At 40.7% G+C, this 18,470-nt stretch overlaps 1 protein-coding gene across 1 annotated transcript in view; it reads left to right on the top strand.

The window, feature by feature from the left end:
• The window catches only part of PDGFD (platelet derived growth factor D), a 1,003,134-nt gene that overhangs the window by 576,102 nt on the left and 408,562 nt on the right, over positions 1-18,470 (top strand). Inside the window, exon 3 of the mRNA XM_085621462.1 lies at positions 4,504-4,684. Coding sequence (XP_085477588.1) covers positions 4,504-4,684 — 181 coding nt within the window. The remainder of the gene's footprint in view (positions 1-4,503; positions 4,685-18,470) is intronic.

Raw genomic sequence — 18,470 nt, 5'->3', positions numbered from 1 at the left:
TTTTCTAGTTTAATACACATCATTGTTTCATTATTTTTAATTGGAAATGGGGTAATAAAGATTGTATAGTTGAGTAATTGTAGACATTTTAGTTTTTTAACATTAAATTACATTGATTTAAATAGTTATTTAAAAAAAATGAATTTAACAATTATTTCTTACGAGATTTTATTTTAATTTACTACCTCCATTATTTTTTAAGGGAGGATGTTGTAGCACCAGTGGTTGTCCATGTAAGAACTTACACTCAGAATTTGTGAATAAGCAGAAGTAGTAAACTTATTCAAAATTGTCAATTACTTAAAAGTGTAAGTTACATTTGCAAATCAGGTCCTAAGATTCTGAGATTTGGCTGTTGTAGGATAAATTACTACTGATAAGCTGTGGGTATTATTGTTGAACAGGTAAAAGAAAAAAACCTATGCTGGCATTACATTCACCTCAACCTTATCCTAGCATACTCTCATATTAAAGTTAGAAACCAAAAACATATGCTCTGGTGCAGGACTGAGTGACTTAGATCATTTGTCTGGTGGTAGTGAATGCAGGCCTGTACACAATGCATTTTCAGAAAGGTTGCAACCTCATAATAATATTGTGCCCCAGTGTTCTTATATAAAAGTGTTCATTTGTTAGCTGTAGCATTAAATAATCTAATGAATTTGATGTTCTCTAACCCTCTGTTTTCATTCCACTTGGAGTTTGAGCAATTAATATACCAGTTAGCTGAACTGTCTTTGATCTCCTATTTCCATTGGATTAGAATGGGAGATCATTATCTGCTAGATGTGATCTGGGAGGAAATTTGGATTGTGGGCAGTACTTTGGTCTTTGGCTAAATTATGAACAAAAATTGTATCTGCGATCAATAAAACAGTAAAACATTGTCTATAAAAGTTATTTATAGCAATTATATATAAGAGTCTTAGGGCTGCAAGCTTGCAAGTAGGTGTAGAGAAGCTGAACAGATTAAGAATAGGGCAAAGATTGTTGATTTACTTCCCCTCTCTTGACCCACAGTCTGATCTTGATTTTTAGTTTACTTCCCACTGTATTCACACAATTACTCTATATACAACTTGAACTGTTAGGAGTTATCAATAATTGAAAAATCATGAATTTCACAGATTGGAAGTATTGGCTGTCAGTTGGATTTGGAGGATATGTCATGCATTTTGACTTACACCTTCTGTTAAGATACTAAGAGGTAAATTCTTGCTTGGCATTTTAAGGAGTGTGAAGTACTTTCAGCTGAGGCGCTATGACAGCTTTGTTTAGTAACACGCCACCAAACGTTGTTATCATGTGATAAACGTTGTTAGTGATATTGTAAAAGAATGTATAAGTACCTCACAATCCTCCTAGCCTGTTTCTCTTGTGAAGTCCCAAATGTTGCTCTTCATTTGTATTTTTTAAATTGTACCATTGTGTATCTGTAAGGCTTTGACTAATAGCCTTATATTTCTGTTGTGAGGGTTCACCTTGATCTTTTCAGATCCTTGTGCAACCAGTGACATTATTGAATTTTGATTACGACAACCTGCCTTGATATTTTCTTAGATTTTTGAAGGTAATGGTATTGGTAACTCATCAATGAAATCACAAAATGTCCTTAGCAGGGTATGTATCCCTTGCAATTCTTTCAAAAGTTTTTTAAAATGTTTTACATACCTGCATTTTGTGTTATTGTATTGATTATATCCAATGTATGCATATATTGCATGTGGTATACTGAATCAAAAAAGAAATGTCCATTTCAGATAGGTTCAATAAAAGGTTCAAGAAATAAGCGGGCAGATATGAAAGAATACACCAGCAATGTTGTGCAGAGAATGATTAAAGTACACAAAAACATTAAAGGTGGACTGCCTGAATTAATCTCAGCCACTGGTAATTACTTGGGACGCATTCCAGTCCATCGTTATTTTACACCCCATGCCACCTCAGTTTGGACCCCGCGAAATGCAAATCAGTCTTGATCTTGCTCCAATGGAAACAGTCCAGCCTGAACTTGCATGCCAGGTCCTCTCTGAACCAGAAAACAAGCAAACTAGTACGTCTTTCAAACTGGTTACGGCTCATCAGCCAGGTAAAACTTGGTTCCAGTGACCCAGTGTGCACGGGACCCATTTCCCTGTGTACCCGTCAATAGGGTGACACACTAAAGTATACAAAAAAGTGAAGGATGGAATCAATCTCATCCATTGGAAATTACTCGGGCCACATCCTAGTCCATTGTTATTTTGCACACCATGCCTCCTCAGTTTGACCTCAGCTATATGCAAATCAGTTTTGACCGTACTCTACTGAGAACAGTCCAGTCCAAACTGTCAAGTCAGGTCCTCCCTGAACCAGACCACAAGCAGCCTATGACCAGTTTTGCCCTAGTTAGTTCTCACCAGCAAGGTAAAGCTTGGTTCCAATGACACAGTGTGCACAATACCCACTTCTGGGAATACTCGTCCTCCTTAGAGCAACACTCTAAATTATACAAAACAGTGAAGGTTGGAATGCTTAAATTGATCTCAGTCACTTGTAATGTCTGTGCCACTGGAATTAAGTAACCCTGGGCGAAGGACTACGCTACGCTCGCGTAGTTTGTGCAACTACGTGCTACACGGATTGAACGTCGCACAGTGCAAAAACGCGTAGCGGGCATTTTTTGCATGGTCGCGGTCCTCTACATCAAGTTGGCGAGCGAGCAAAATGACTTTTTCCTCGTTCGCGATCAGCAACATCAAGTTGCCGATCGCAAGCGTGGAAAATAAACTTCCCTGCGAGATTCTCAACGCGGGGAGGTCAGGTTTCTCATTGCCAGTGGTTGCGTATGCTCGCGACCGCTCGCGATGAGAAACTACCTGTCCGCGTTGAGAAAACTGCTGCTCGAGTACAAATCTACTCGAGCGGCAGAGAACGACCGCTTGCACTGTGCAAGATGCCGTTTGCAATGACTGCACAGTGTGGACAAGCATCTGGCACTGTGCAATCAGTGCGAACAGCATTTTCCCTACTGCATTACGCAGCTCACGTAGCTACGTCCAGGGATAGAATTAAGCTATACCTGGCCGATGAGCCGACAAGAATGGTGAAATAAGTCCTGGACTGCTTGTATTCCAGTTCAGGGAGGTACTGGCCTAGCAGTTTGGGCTGGAATGTTCCCATTGGAGCATGGTCACAGTTGATTTGCATACAGCTGAGTCCAAACTATGGGTGAAAACGTATGGATTGGGCTACGGCTGGAGCGATCGCCAGTGGCTAAGATTAATTCAAGCACTCTATCCATCACTTTGTTTTTTAATACAATCATTGTGACGAGTATACCCAGACATAACTTCCTTGCTCACTGTGCCACTGGAAGCAAGGTATATCTGGCTGATGAGCCCATAAGAGGGGTAAAACTGGCCCTGGGTTGCTTGTGTTCTGGTTCAGGAAGGACCTATCAAGGCAGTTCGGGCTGGACTGCTCAAATTGGAGCAGGGTCAAGGCTGATTTGCATGTGGTTGGCTCCAAACTGAGTAGCATGGCAGGCAAAAAAACAGTGGATTGGGATGCGGGTCGAGCTGCCGCCAGTGGCTAAGATTAGTTCAATCAATCCATCCATCACTTTGTTTTTTGATGTCCAGAGATATATGGCACTTTCAAGTAATTGATGACAAGGGAAAAAGCAGCACCCATGCATGGCCCTGCCATGAAGTCAATTGACAATGTCTTCATTCAATGTCTTCATGGAAGCACCTACTAAATTGGAAATTATAGCTTAATTATTTCATCAGGACACTTGCCATTTATAAAATAGCAATGTGTACTGTAACACAATGTATGTATGATATGATATTGCATTACATGGCATTTGACTACACTGTTGGATGGACTACCTTGGAATCAGTACAGAAATGTAGCACATAATTTTGTGCTAGAGACGAGGTTCTAGATATAGAGTCCCTGATGCTCACCTATTAAAATCTGCTAAATATCTGAATTTCTACCTACTGCTCAGTGATTTACAAAGGAATAGTTAATGATAGAAATATACTCACCTGGCATGGATGGCTTGGTTATCATGTTTGAAGGTTTGTTAACAAAATCTTATGAAAAGTTGAATCCCAAATTAAATTTTGGGAGTTAGAGTGAATGTGAATGTGAATGTTTAAATTCAAATCAGTTTTACAACACATGATTCACTATTCAGTAGATAGTAGTGGAATAATGTACAATACATTGTCTTTCCACAATAAGATCATTCTAGTACTTAAGTAACAATACAAATTATTTGCTTTTACCTGACACTAGATTCGACCATAAATAAACCCCTTCCTGTGTGGACCTTCAATTTAAAAGATAGATGTTTGTGTTTTTTAAGGGTGAAGGACGCACTTCTTAAACATATGCTGTTCTCCAGCCTGATTCTAAGTGCACTTATACTAACCTAAATGCACTTTTTCTAACCTTAGTCCTCAAAGTATATGATTTGCAAATTAATAAATAAAATATCTGTTTCTCCAGGTATGACTTTGTTGAAGTGGAGGATGTATCAGAGACCAGTACTGTGATCCGAGGACGATGGTGTGGCCACAAGGAAGTTCCTCCAAGATTAACATCTAAAACTAATCATATAAAAGTGACATTTAAGTCTGATGACTATTTTGTGGCTAAACCTGGATTCAAGATTTATTACTCTCTTGTGGTAAGTCAGCTTCTAAAATATTTCATGGATATCATGTTACTTAATATTTTGATTAACCTGAGAATTCGTGGAACGGAGTAATATAATATATGAAATAAATTAAATCATTACATTTTAACCTCTTAACTGCTGAGGCTTTTTCACCCCAGTGCTGAGCTCTTTTTTGGGCTATTTGGGGTAATATGCGGGTTAGGGCTTCATAACTTTTTTTTCCCAAAAAGTATCCATGCCAATCTAGCATCATTTTTTTGCAACACCCTGGTGATTCTAAAGGTACACAGGGTTTGTGAATTCCCCATGAGAGGACCGAGAAATTAGGCAAAATATAGCTAGATTTTGTTTTATGGGGAGAAAATGGGAAAAAGGTGCTCTGCAAAAAAGTATGTGCTTTTTTTCACAAAAAAGGCACCATTGAATGGTTTGCTGTGCTAAAACACCCATCTTCTAGAAGCACACAGACCTGTATCAAAACAGAACTTATTTTAGATCATAGTTTTGACATTATTCTAAGAGGTTGCCCATTTTTTCCTCATTTTTATGCTTTTAACCTACTTCCAGTTTGTAGTTAAAACAGGAGTGAAAGCCATGTATGATCCTGAAAAGCTATATATTTCTGAAAAATAAACAAAAATCTGAATTTAGCAATGTTTCATGTGTATAGCTCCCACAAGATTTTTCTAAATAAAGTAACTGTTGAAATAAATAAATATTGAAAATAAGTAGGAAAAATGGTCATTTGTGGAAGCATTTTCATCTGTAACTTCCTGCCACCATGGGCAATCTACAAAAACAATTTACAATTATGTCCAATGGACTTTTCTGGTTGCAAGGATCTATAGGATTTGTACTAGAGGTACACAGAGCCAACAACTGATCTGCACCTTAAAATGGTATTTCATTTTGTACCGAGTATAGAGCAATTCTTATGGTCAAATATAAAGAGTGAAAGAGGGTATAAAGGAATATACACTGCATAGTGGGTGTAGAAGTAGTGTTTATTTCCACATCTGTACATTTTTGGGTTCACATACTAGTATGTGATTCAGAGGGCATTTTTCAAAATACATCCTTTCTTATTCACTGGCTTACATTTGGAAAGCACACATGCAGAGAAATCCTATTGGGAATAGCAAATGTTCTACTATTCTGCATTCCCATATGTCTTCTGATAAAAATGGTACCTCACTTGTGTGGGTAGGCTTAGTACCCACGGCACAAAACACAACATGGACACATTGCATTTTTCCCTTGAAAACTGACTTTATTTTGCAATGTGGGTAATGTTGGATTTTAGGATCCAGCTCAGTCGGCACCTAGGGAAGCCCAGCAAACCTGCATATTTTCTAAAACTAGCCATCCGGATAAATCCAGGGTGGGGAGACTTGCATGGTTCTCATGAAGTTTTCTTATCCAGAAGCCCTTGGAAGTCTCAAACTTTGACTAAAAACACAAATTTTGCTCACATATCTGTGCGGGAATGTTCTGGAACTGTAGTGTAGTCCTAATAGTACCCTGTCATGCAGGACCTATGCTGTTTACGGATAGCATATACTGTGGGTCTGGTGGCAGACTGACTCCGTGCACCCCCACCGCATATGTTAGCCTATGGTTTGCATTAGCTAGCTCGCAGTGCCACTAGAATCTCCTGCTATCAGAGAGATTCGTTTTTGGCAACCTCAGAACACAATAACCTCAGACTCGTGGGAGCACTATACTACTTTTCACCCAGTCACTCGTGCTTGCTTGTTTTGCTCTCAGAGAGATACAGAGAAGAAACAGTTGAGCATTTTTACAATAAGAATTTATTGTACTGTAGTTCTCCTCATGTAGATTAAGCGCGCTGTTACAACTGTAACACAGTAGCAGAGATATAGATCCAGCAGTACAGTGAATAAAAAGGAATAGTATTGTTCTACCATTGTGCAATAGTCACGAACATATACATAAATATGAAATGCGTTTACAAAATAAAGTGCATACTCCTAAGATGACTGACTAGATGTACCTAAGTGTACCTTGCATGTGAGTAGGTGCTACAGAGCCTATGAGCCAAGAATCCCGCTAGGATTGAGTCAAACCCCCATACCTGAATAGTGAGAGTGTGGGACTTCATCCTGGACTTGAGCTGGACACCCCGCAAGGGATTGTCAGACCACTGTCAGCTGGAGTGATGGCATGCTGGAGCTACAGCGTCTCTGGTCAGGGTGTCGGTCTTGAAGTCTCGGTTCCCTCCTAAACCTTGTGTGTCGATGGGAGAGGTGAAGTATGCCTCCTGGAGAGTGTACTCATCAATTATTCATATGTGCTAAGGATGACGTCTTAGCAAAACCCCACCCTCGGCATGGGACTAGGTGAAAGGTTTAGTCCATAAAAGGCTATAGTCCTTATAGGGCATGATGTCCCTATAAGGCATTCTGTCCTTATTTGGAGCTATGTCCTTATATGGCTCGTTCATATGAAATAACAGGAGCTGATGTAGGGAAAGTGTATGATACTCCCTGAACCTATATTAGGGTACAGATATGAAATATAACACCCACTCCACCTAATACTTAACAATAATAATACACATTCTGAGATACACATTTTTGTAACAGTGTCAGTGTATAAAAGTATCAAGCAGTTATTTAAAATGTTTCTAAAAATGTTTAATAAATCATTTAAAAACAGTTAAAAAAATCATGCAAAAATTTTCTTTGGTAATGTTCGACATTCACAGCAAATCTCAGTTCTTAAACGAGTTTGATCACACAAGTTAAATTACTGCAGGTGTACTTAGAAGGCCATGCTTCGTGAAAGAAAGTGTCAATTTGAAAAGTTATTTTAGAAATATAAAGGGAAGGAAAAGGTTCCATATTCGTTCCCAGCACACGGTGAGCCAGATTTAGATTAAATGTCCTGGCTGGAAGACATAACATTATCGCTGCCTGCTACAGCAGGGGACAAACACTGAATACCTCGCATAGCACGTCAAGTGTGCATAGGTGAAACTCTTCTCTGCCAACAGCTGGTGTGTAGGAAGCCGGTGCTGAATTCGATACCTCGGTGCCAAAGCGGAAGCTGAAATTCAATTCAGTCGTGAAAGGCACCTGCGGTTCCTCAAGGAATGCATGCATCAAGATGGGAATACGCTGGGGACAGAGTCGTGCATGGGACCACTAAGGTTCCAAGTCCGCTGGCGTCTTCATCAGAGGTGTCAGACAGATGTCCAACTTGCATTCGCCTCAGAACAGGCATCAGAAGACAGGTATGATGCAGTTCTCAAAGACTGGTCCGAAGAATAGGAACCAAGATGCACTTAGTTCTCGTAGGCGAGGTGCACCGAGATGCTGTACCATGCGCTCACTGTAATGTCTTTCCATGGTCCGTCCATTGCACAGCAGGTAGACGATAATCAGGATTCCAGTTACAGTGAGCAGCATCAGAGATAGACCCCCGAAAAGACTTCCAAACACGAAGTGTATGCAGTTAGGAATAACTCCGAGGATAGTCTGGAAAGTGCTCAGGAATCCGGACCCTATGTCTTAAATAGGTGTATAATACCACTCGTATCAGACATGTTAAAGATACGTCCCACCATTTCTACCAAATGTAGGGGGCAGTTTGTTTGAATTAGCGCCTGTATCTCGGTCGAGGTCCTTGCAATTTGAAGTTCAAAGGTTTCTCGAGCGGAGGTCAGTGGCACGGTTTTCTGTAAAAGCATGACTTTCATTCTGCTCAAAGCATCAAACTGTATCAATGAAACATTTAGAGAAGGCCATACTAGTGCCTCCCTGACTGTATTTTTTGGAGGAAGCAATACTTGCATACAGCAAGTAACCCTGGTGTTCACGGTGTCCAGATATGCAACGCCTGGAAGCATGCCACAGCAACCTTGATCGTTCAGCATCAAGTAACTACCATTCGAAAGTAACCCGAACACTGGCGATATTACGGCAGCTAGTGTTCCTTTCATGTGGCAAGACAGATTTGAAACTGAACCATTACAGGCTCCGTGCAAAATGATATCTTGGCACATTAGAGAACCGCTTAAAGTGTTCTTACAGTTTGTACTAAGCCTGGGCAAAGCACTACGCTACGCTCGCGTAGTTTGCGAAGTTCGCGCTACTTCGCACTACGCGAATTGCACGTAGCACAGTGCGAACATGCGTAGCGTAGTGTTGCGTAGTGCTGCGGTCATTTTTTGCTTGCTCGCGGTCCTCAACATCAAGTTGGGGACCGCGAGCAAGCAAAATGACATCCCGGCGAGACTTTTTCCTTGTTCGCGATCAGCAACATCAAGTTGGCGATCGCGAGCATGGAAAATAAACCTCTTGGCGAGATTCCCAACGCGAGGAGGTCAGGTTTCTCATTGCGAGTGGTCGCGCATGCTCGCGACCGCTCGCGATGAGAAACTACCAGTTCGCGTTGAGAAAGCCCCCGCTCGAGTAAAAATCTACTCGAGCAGCAGAAAACTACAGCTCGCACTGTGCAAGATGCCATTTTCAATGATTGCACAGTGCCGGTTGCTTGTCCGCACTGTGCAATCATTGAAAACGACATCTGGCACAGTGCGAACAAGGTACTATGCAGTTTGCGAAGTGCTACGCGTAGCTCGCGTAGTGCGAAGTGCACTTTGCGTAGCTTCGCGAAGTGCTACTTCGCGAACTACGCCCAGGGTTAGTTTGTACCACTAAGAAACACTTCTCGATCCCCACTCCGGCATCGAAATCTATATGGTAAATCCCAGAATTTCTTAATGTATTCTTTACCCAACTTTTCATATCTGCCTGCCTGCCTGCCTTTGCTCAAGGCAATAGTGAAACTGAAATGTAGTCACCGGGAGAGTGATTTGGCCATGGATTAGCCACTCAGTTGATGGTAATTCAGATACTGTAAATGGTAATCTGTCCAGATTTTCAATTTGCAGCATTATATATTTAGCTCCCCTTTGTGTCATTTCAATCTGTGTATCAGTTAGATTGTATTCTGAAAACAGACATACTGTTTATAAAAGGTCAAGGCGCAAGGCCTCCACGCAAAGATTGTAGCGTCCAGCTCAATAACATAATAGAACGTAACTGTGATTGGCCGTGTTGTAATATGGCTAAATCCTGTTCCAGTATGTCAATAGCAGAAGCTACAATGTTGCCCAATGAATATAGTCTGGAGGTCAAAGTAGTTAACCCATTATCCACCACAGCAAAAGCTTTTTCTAAGTTTCGATTTCCTGTATTCTCTCTGCGGCTTCTTGTTGGGAAATCTTACAGATGTCATTATAGGCAGCATAAATGCCTGCATATATGAAACGTTTTTGACGTTGTTTCCTAGGTCCTAGTAAAAAGTCCCTAACATACATGTCTTGTGAGAGTAAAGATAAGTGTTGTTTCAGTTCTGTAAGTGTTGAGGTTTCTAGCCAATCTAGCACAACTTTCAAACACTATAGGATGTCACTACCCCTGGATATTCTTTCTGTACATATCGTGGATCTGGCCTATGCATACTGAGTCCCTTGGTGATGTTCAGAAACATTTTATGACATATGTTTGTGTCTAAGGGCCAAACCACCCACTCCTTCCAATATGGGTCTGATCTATTTTTCTGTAGTATGTCATCAACTGTTGCCCCTTCCTTTGTAGAAGAATTCTGCCACCCCTGTGTTGGTGTAGGTAACCTTGGACTGTTCAGATCCTTTATCTTGGCTATTCCAAGACAGGATGTCTGTTGCACAGTATCATTTAAAAAGATAATCTGCTGTGGAATGAGGCATGCTCTAAATAGTGTCTCTGTGGCCTGGACTTGCCAGTTCCTCGAACCCCAAATTGATTTTATGTCAATTTCGTCTTGCCATAGGTCGAAACCCTGTTCAGACAATTGGGCCAAAAATGAAGCAGAGTAACTCTGTTTGGTGTTCGTCAACATAACTTTCTGTGCTGATGTTAGTGCAACCTTATAATAAAATGAGGTTGGATCTGTTGTGTTAAATCCTGAAAAGTATGCAAATTTCTGTGCACACACTTGTGAACTAGTTTTTGGTGGTGTTGGGCAATGTTCCCACTGATGGTACTCAAATACATTCCTGGGTGAAATGGATTTGTGCAGGAAATGATGACCAAAATGTTGATAATAGTACAATTTGTCATAGTCTGAAGAACCCTCTAACATTTCATTATTAGAAAATGCAGTAGTTTTCTCTAAATCAGATAACATGTTATTAAGTGTTTCAGTGTCCCAATCATCAGAAAATTTACTGGAGGTAATGAAATCACTCAAAGATATTTTGAATACATGAATAATTTTTAAAAGTTTTGTCGGGCCGAAAATGTTGAAATCAACCTTGTCCCATACTATACCATTGGGTATAGGAACTGCTGTAATGTTCACTGATGACAAGTCTCTTCGTTCACAATGTGACGATGTGTGTGGCTTCAGGAGGATGTTGACCTTCCGGGCTGTGGAATCTTGTTATAAATAATGTCCATTAATACGCATATTAAAAGTCAATACTAAACCTAGCCATAAAAAAAAAAACATTATCACAGAAATTACCCAGAGTTCAATCCAAGATGATACCAGTTATGTCTTTTTAAGAAAGTTCTTTCATTCTTGTTTGAATGGTGTTTTGGCTGGCGTTGTTTCTGGCTCGCTTGGATCCAGAGAAAACGTATCAAAGTTAATGAAATAGCCAGAAGCAGTTCGATCAATTGTTGGAATTGCATCGGGATTAGTTGAAATGTTGCTTTCCTCTCGACGAGGCATGTTGATATAGACATCTGTATTTGGTCTAATTGCAACCTGTGAATTATTCAGATTTTCATGTAAAATTTGAATGTCTGGTTCAAGTGGAACAAGTCCATAGCATTGTTGCTTAGTCCTTCATTCCTTACAGATGGCTCTTCAAACGTGATGAGTTTTTCATCCGCCACTGCGCCTTCACAATCAAGATAAGGTACCCACATTTGTGTCCCAAAGAGGATCTCATATGGAGTGACACCCCCTAGAGAGCTTCTTAGCTGGTTATTTAATGCCCGCTGTGCCCCATACAGGTGTGTGACCCAACTACCGCCCTTGCCTAATACCCTAGCTGTTAAAGATTGCTTTAAGTCTCGTTTTTTTCTCTCCACAATAGAATTTCCCTCAGGATGATACGGAGTTGAGAACCGCAATGCTACCCCCATTTCTTCCATGGCCTCTTTGTTAGCCCGAGAGCTAAATGCAGGGCCGCGGTCAGAGTGTAACGTGCTAACTGCGTATGTACCGAAAAAGACTCACAAATCTTTTATAACAGTTCGAGTGACAGCAGAACGCTGAGGCAAAACCCATAGGAATCTCGAGCATGAATCCACTGCCACCATGATATACCTGTAAGCCTCGTCCATTTGTAAGTGGCAGTAGTGGTCCAAGTACACACATGCAAGAGGTGTGTCTGACTTTAGTAATGGCCTCTGTGCTGGGCGTGTAACGGTGGAGCCTTTTATCTGCTGGCAGATGTCGCATTTCAAGACAGTCTTTAGTTTGCTTGGATAACCCTGGCCACCAGTAGCGCTGTTTCAGTAAACAAATAGTCGCTGTAACGCCCGTGTACGCAGAGCCCAAACCTTTGTGTGCAGCTAATATTAAACCTTGCCTATGATCCATATTTGGTATTACTCTATCCCCCACTCCAGGAATCTTAGCATATGGAATGTTTTGTGCATCTAACTTGTAGGAGTATTTCAGTGGACATTTTTTAGGTATTGCTGTGATGCCTTTGCGTGAAGCGATGACAGCTACCATTGTATCTCCCACTATTCTTGTTTTAGAACGAGTCAGCGCAGCTACGGAAGCCGTGCGAACAGTCCCCTTTGCGGCTTCATCAGCCAATGAATTCCCTTCAACGTGAACGCCATCACGTTGATGACTCAGTGAGTCCTCGGTAGCTTGGTTTTCAACTCTGCTACCTGTTCCCATAGCATCTTGTGCTTAATTGTGCCACCTTTTGCATCTTTAAACCCGTTTTGTTCCCAATGCTGCAAGTACGCATTATACGACTGTACACAGTAAAAAGAATCACACACGATTAGTGTGGGGAATCCGTGATCCATATTTACAAGTACCAGTATGAGTGCTATTAATTCTGCCAACTGAGCTGTGCGGTCTCCTAGAGATTGCGTCTTTGTGCAGCTAGGATGGAACTTGCCATCATGCATGCGACCTTTAACGACAGCACATGCCGAAAAATATTGCTGCTTACTTTCTATCGCCGGTTGAGCAGATCCGTCAGTGTAAATAATATATACTGATCTAGAGGCAAAATTTCATTTAGTAGAGGATATTCTTTTTCATATTGCAGGAATGCTTGTGTTTTTAAACTTGGATCAAATCTGTATTCAACATCTGTTGCAGTGAGAGAATTAACCCATTGTATCCATCTTGGATGTAACGCTTTCGCACTCGGGATGCTGGCTTTTGTAACAGCTTCTAAAGCCGGTACCGCAGTTACTACAATAATGCGTTTCCCCTGAGCCAGTGCTCTTTCTCTTGCTACAGCAGTCTGAATGGCTGTCAGGATTTATTTTGTTGAAGTGACACGCATTTCTGCATTTGTGTACAGGTGTGATTTGTATGCGATTGGTACAGTTTCTCCTTCATTGAAGGTCAAATAGGTGTACCCGCTTTGACCCGCAATTATTCGGATCACCCAGTGTCGTACGTTTACGCATGTTTGGAAGTGTTTGGAAGCAATCATGTCTTCGTGGAGTAAACAAAAAATATTAGTATGTTCTTGTGTCCAATCCCTGGCTGAAAAGTTTTACCCTTTGTGCATAATCTAAAATGTATGTTCTGCCGCAATTTAGGAATCCTAGAATTGATTGTAAGTTTTTCAATGATTTTGGAGGCTGGAGCAGCACACACTTTTCTAAAACGTTAGCTGCCAGACTTTTGTCTTCACTTGACAGCTCATATCCCAGAAATAGGACATTGAGGTGGGCTATTTTTGACTTTTTAAAGTTGAATTTATAGCTTTCTGTGGCAAATCCCATAATAATGGTGCTTACCCTGGTCAAGTGCCTCTCCAAGTCGTCGTCTGTCAGATAAATATCATCCACATAGGACAATGCTTCTTCATCAAACTTGTGAAGTAACTCTGTTACTCTTGCTGAAAATACCCCATGGCTATTTTTGTACCCTTGGGCGAGTCGACAAAATTGTTGTTGGGACCCTAACTGAATGCCGTCAGATACCTGCTTTCAGGTGCTATATTGTGACAGAAAAATCCATTTGAGATATCAAGGGTGTTTTTTTTTTATTTTATGCACATAATGCTATTCATTAATGCAGCACTACGTGCATTTTTGCCAGCAAATGTCTTTGTGCATGAGTTTAAATGTTTGTAATCTAAAACTAGACGATATGTATTGTCGGGATTAGCGACAGGAAACAAAGGATTGTTCATTGGAGAGGTACATTTTTGAATTACCCCCTGGTATTCAAGTTGATCTAGGATCTCCCTGACTTGTTTTTTAGTTTCTTGCTTTACTGGATATTGTCTCTGAGCATTAGGTGAAACTTTTAATGGAATCACGTGGTAGGTTGAATTCTCATCTCAACCTGCGTGATTTTTGTACAGTGCTGGAGCTTGAGCTACTGCCTATTCCTGTGGATATGTATGTTTAAGGTGAAGTGAAACATGGTTGGAAAATGCAGGAAAAATTACACTTTCTCTTGCGTGGAGATAGAGCCCCAATGCAGTGCCGAATGGAGGCCAACAAATTGCACATGAAAACGCAACGTAATAGATTCCATTAACTCTTCTGACACGATGATGTAAGAGGATGGGGTATTAAGGGGTATTGCCTTACTACAGAAAATGTATTTAACATCATCAAAAAATAATAAAGTTGAAAAGAGGCCTAGTGGGACTAGTGCTGGGAACCAAATATACCAATCAAGATACAGAGGCACAACAAAAGCCATCTAACTCCCCTAAAGCAATAGGTGTAGCCATACGGTTCAAGGAAACCTTGCAATTAGAAGTCTTAAAATATGGCAGGATCCACATTGTTAATACATATTCACCAAGATAAGGATCCTGGGAGAAGTGATGATCATTGGCTCCATAGATGCACCCAATAAAGTTACAGCCTCCTTTTATTCTACTGTGAACCATCTCTTTATTGAATTTAGTCAATTCCAAATGATAGGGGATGGGGACTGGAAAGCAACTATAGTTTCAGTCTTATAAAGAACAATTCCTCTTCATAGAGGTCATTTTTGTCGTGAAGAAATCTTGAAAATGTTATTCAAGACCTTGTTCTTGTAGATATTTGCCATCTGTTACTGACAAAGAACATGCATTTTTTTCCTGTGTGCATTGCTTAATCTCCAGAACTGACTTTTTCTTAATATCCGGCTCAACACTAGCTAAAGTCACATCATATGAGATACTGGAGGGCAGAATCTCACACCACTTTTCCGTAAGAATTACATTGGATATTGTCAAGATAATACCCCCAACTATAATGTGATGTATGAATGGCTCAACATTTGAACTCTTAGAAGAAAAATCACAACTTTGATTACACTTGCGTACATGCTTAGTGAAAAGTGAAGGCTCTGTCACCTCATCACAGATATTATGTGCAACAGGTAAGGCCATGTAAGCAAGGATCGTTCATCGGAGGCAGTGCCATAGCTTGGAGAAAAGCCAAACTCAAACAGGCGAAGCTTGAAAACTGTATATGAGATCTCACATATAGATACAATGCATGCTGTACAAAAGACTTGCTAAAAGGATTAGAAAAAATAGCTTTAAATTCACTATTTACAGAATGTTAGACCTGACAGACATAGGTTGGTCTTCCCCTGAACTTTTTGCCTTCCTTCTCCACTTTTTCTTACCTCATTTTTTCTAGCCTTAGGACTCTGAGCACTTAACAATAGCTAACCTGCACTAATGTGTATGTTCTCTCTTGCTAAAACATGGTAATATTGGTTCATCCTCAATTAGCATATTTAATTTACTTATAAGTCCCTAGTAAAGTGCACTACCTGTGTCCTGGGCCTGTAAATTAAATGCTACTAGTGGGCCTGCAGCACTTATTGTGCCACCCACTTAAGTAGCTCTCTAACCATGGCTCAGGCCTGTCATTGCAGAGCCTGTATGTGCAGATTGCCCTGTCATTTTGACCTGACAAGATACACCTCTTGCCATGCCCAAACCTTCCCTTTTTTATACATATAAGCCAACCCTAAGGTAGGCCCTGGACAACAAAGAGAACAGGATGCAATGTATTTTTAAAGGCAGGACATGTACCTTTAAGTTGTACATGTCCTGGTAGCAAAACATTCTCAAATTAGTTTATTTTACTACTGCAAGGCCTATCTCTCCCATAGGATAACATTGGGGTTAACTTATTAAATTTTTATAAGTGTCATTCTTCATTTGGAAGAGGTAAACCCTACAAGTCTGGTGTCTTTGTAATCAATTTAAAATCCAAACTGATGGTGAAGTCAGATTTTAAGTTCCAGTTCTGAAAATGCCTCTTTCGGAAGTTTTCCATCTGGCGCTTGCTGCCTGTCTCTGATCTCATGTCTCTGGTGGGTGACAGTTTGGCTTTATGTATTCCCCCTAGATAACCGCACACAATGGGAGTTTAGGTGTGACTTGATGGACCATCCTTGCAGAATGGGAGGGAGGAGCTAGACCCAGCCTCACTTATACCTGAATAGGCTGTATCCTGTCCCCACACAAAGATCTGCATACTAGAGCCAGGGTAGGACGGGAGGACCTCTATGCACTTCAGAGACATGTCTTTGAAGTCTCCTCCACATCATATTAATATCTCCAGCAAACCTGCATCCAATTTTCCCTGCTGCAGAAATACAGGGCCCAATTTTAACAGCGGGTAAACCTGGCCAGTAAAAGTGCATGAGGCTCGGGCTGCAAGTGGAATCCAACTTTTCAGCAAACAATATATGAAAAAATAAAAAACTTTTTTCTGTAACATATTAAATACTTTTTCTTTGTTCAGAATTAATAAACTTATCTTACTTGCACTACATAAGATATAGGAACACATAATGAAAGACCGGTTTACATTTTTAAATGTTTGACATTGTCTTTTAGCAAGGTTTGCCTTTCTGTGGTAGACACATACCCAATCAGGCGTACCAAGCATTTTTCATCACACATTCCCCTCTTAACCTAGGCAATATTGAAGAGGGTACTCGACACTTTGACCTTTCTCTTAAGAAGGTTTAATTTCTGAAAGGACCTGAACATTATAAACGTATGAATGTCACCACTGAAGCACATAAAATAAAATCCCTTGTTAACAAATTATTTTATTTTTCTTTTTTAGCTCTATTTCTTGAGAATCCATTTCCTCCATATTTCTGAACTGAAGTTAGGAGAATTTAGGTTTGTAAACACTGCATATGCTTAGCAGCATGCAGGCTGGCACAGTCTGTCTTGGAATATATTACTTAGCCAATGTACTCATTTAAAACCGTAAGTGAGGGCACTGCTTGTATCCTGCGCTTCAATGCTGTATGCCTGGGCTTAATTTTTACAAGGCATAAAAACAGCTGACTTGCAAAGTGTTAAAGATTCCTCTCCCGTTCCTTCAAGCATTCATGCCTTATTTGCAGAGGAAAATGGCTCCTACTTAGATATTTTAATTTGTTAGTGGCAAAAGCTTTCACTACTTGCTTACATTTGAAATTAAATATTTTAAATATTTCAATTAAATATCTATAATGATTTCTGTATTGTAAGAAAAGACAGATGTAGTTAGGTTCTGTTTTAAAGGCTTAAACTGCTTAGAGGTAAAAACATAAATATCCAGGTCAAAATAAGATGGTGAAAAATAATTTGTAAAGCACTGTGAAAATGTACATTTCCCTATAGTGCATCAACACCACATGACAGGATGCCCTCTGTCCGGGTTGCTGTTGCAGTTTAGTTTAAGGTCCTGCACCTTTTGGAACATAAAAGACTTATATAAAGGCTAAGCAACTATGCTTGTTGACCCCCCAAAGTTTTCCCAAAATCCTGTGAAAACCTCAAATTTAGCTGCAAAAAATCCAACTTTTATAAAATTTCTTTGTGGGAAAGTTGTGGGATCACCGGGCTGACACAAATTTCCTACCACTCAGTGATCCCCCTCTTCTACCGATAAAAATGGTACCTCACTCGTGTGGGTGGGCCAAATACCCGCTATAGGCAAGGGCCCAAAACTGAATGTGGAGACCTGGTTTTGCAAGGGGGGGGGGGTACCTGGGATTTTGGCCCCGGGCTCGGTGGCCATCTAGAGAAACCTACCAAACCCACACATTTCTGAAGGCTAGAAACCCAGAGGAGTCCAGGGAGGTATGGCTTACGTGGGCCCCCCAAAGCTTTCCTACCCAGAATCCCCATTAAACCTCAAATTTAGCTGAAAAAAATCAAATTTTTCTAGAATTTCAGTGTGGGAGAGCTGTGGGATCACTGGACTGAAACAAATTTCCTACCACCCAGTGGTCCCTCAGGTCTCTAGATAAAAATGGTACCTCACTTGTGTGGGTGGGCCAAGTACCCACGACAGGCAAGGGCCCAAAACGTATTGGCTCAGGCCAAACAGCTCATCACTGAAAAAGCAATGGATCCTTGAAAAATGGACCAGGTGCTTCCCAAGAGAAGGAGCAGGAAGGCTAAGGAATTGCCGTCCTCACGGACTCAGAGTGAAGATCAGTCTCTTGAGGGAGATCATCTTAGTCCCTGTGAATGACCCATCCCAGAGGAGCTTGGGCCTGACCAGACAGTGTTATTGGGGGCAGAGGGCCC

The sequence above is a fragment of the Triturus cristatus genome, chromosome 8, assembly GCF_964204655.1.
Source record: "Triturus cristatus chromosome 8, aTriCri1.1, whole genome shotgun sequence".
Lineage (NCBI taxonomy): Eukaryota > Metazoa > Chordata > Amphibia > Caudata > Salamandridae > Triturus > Triturus cristatus.
The sequence above is the reverse complement of the archived record's forward strand: the minus strand, read 5'-3'. Positions and strand labels throughout refer to the sequence as shown.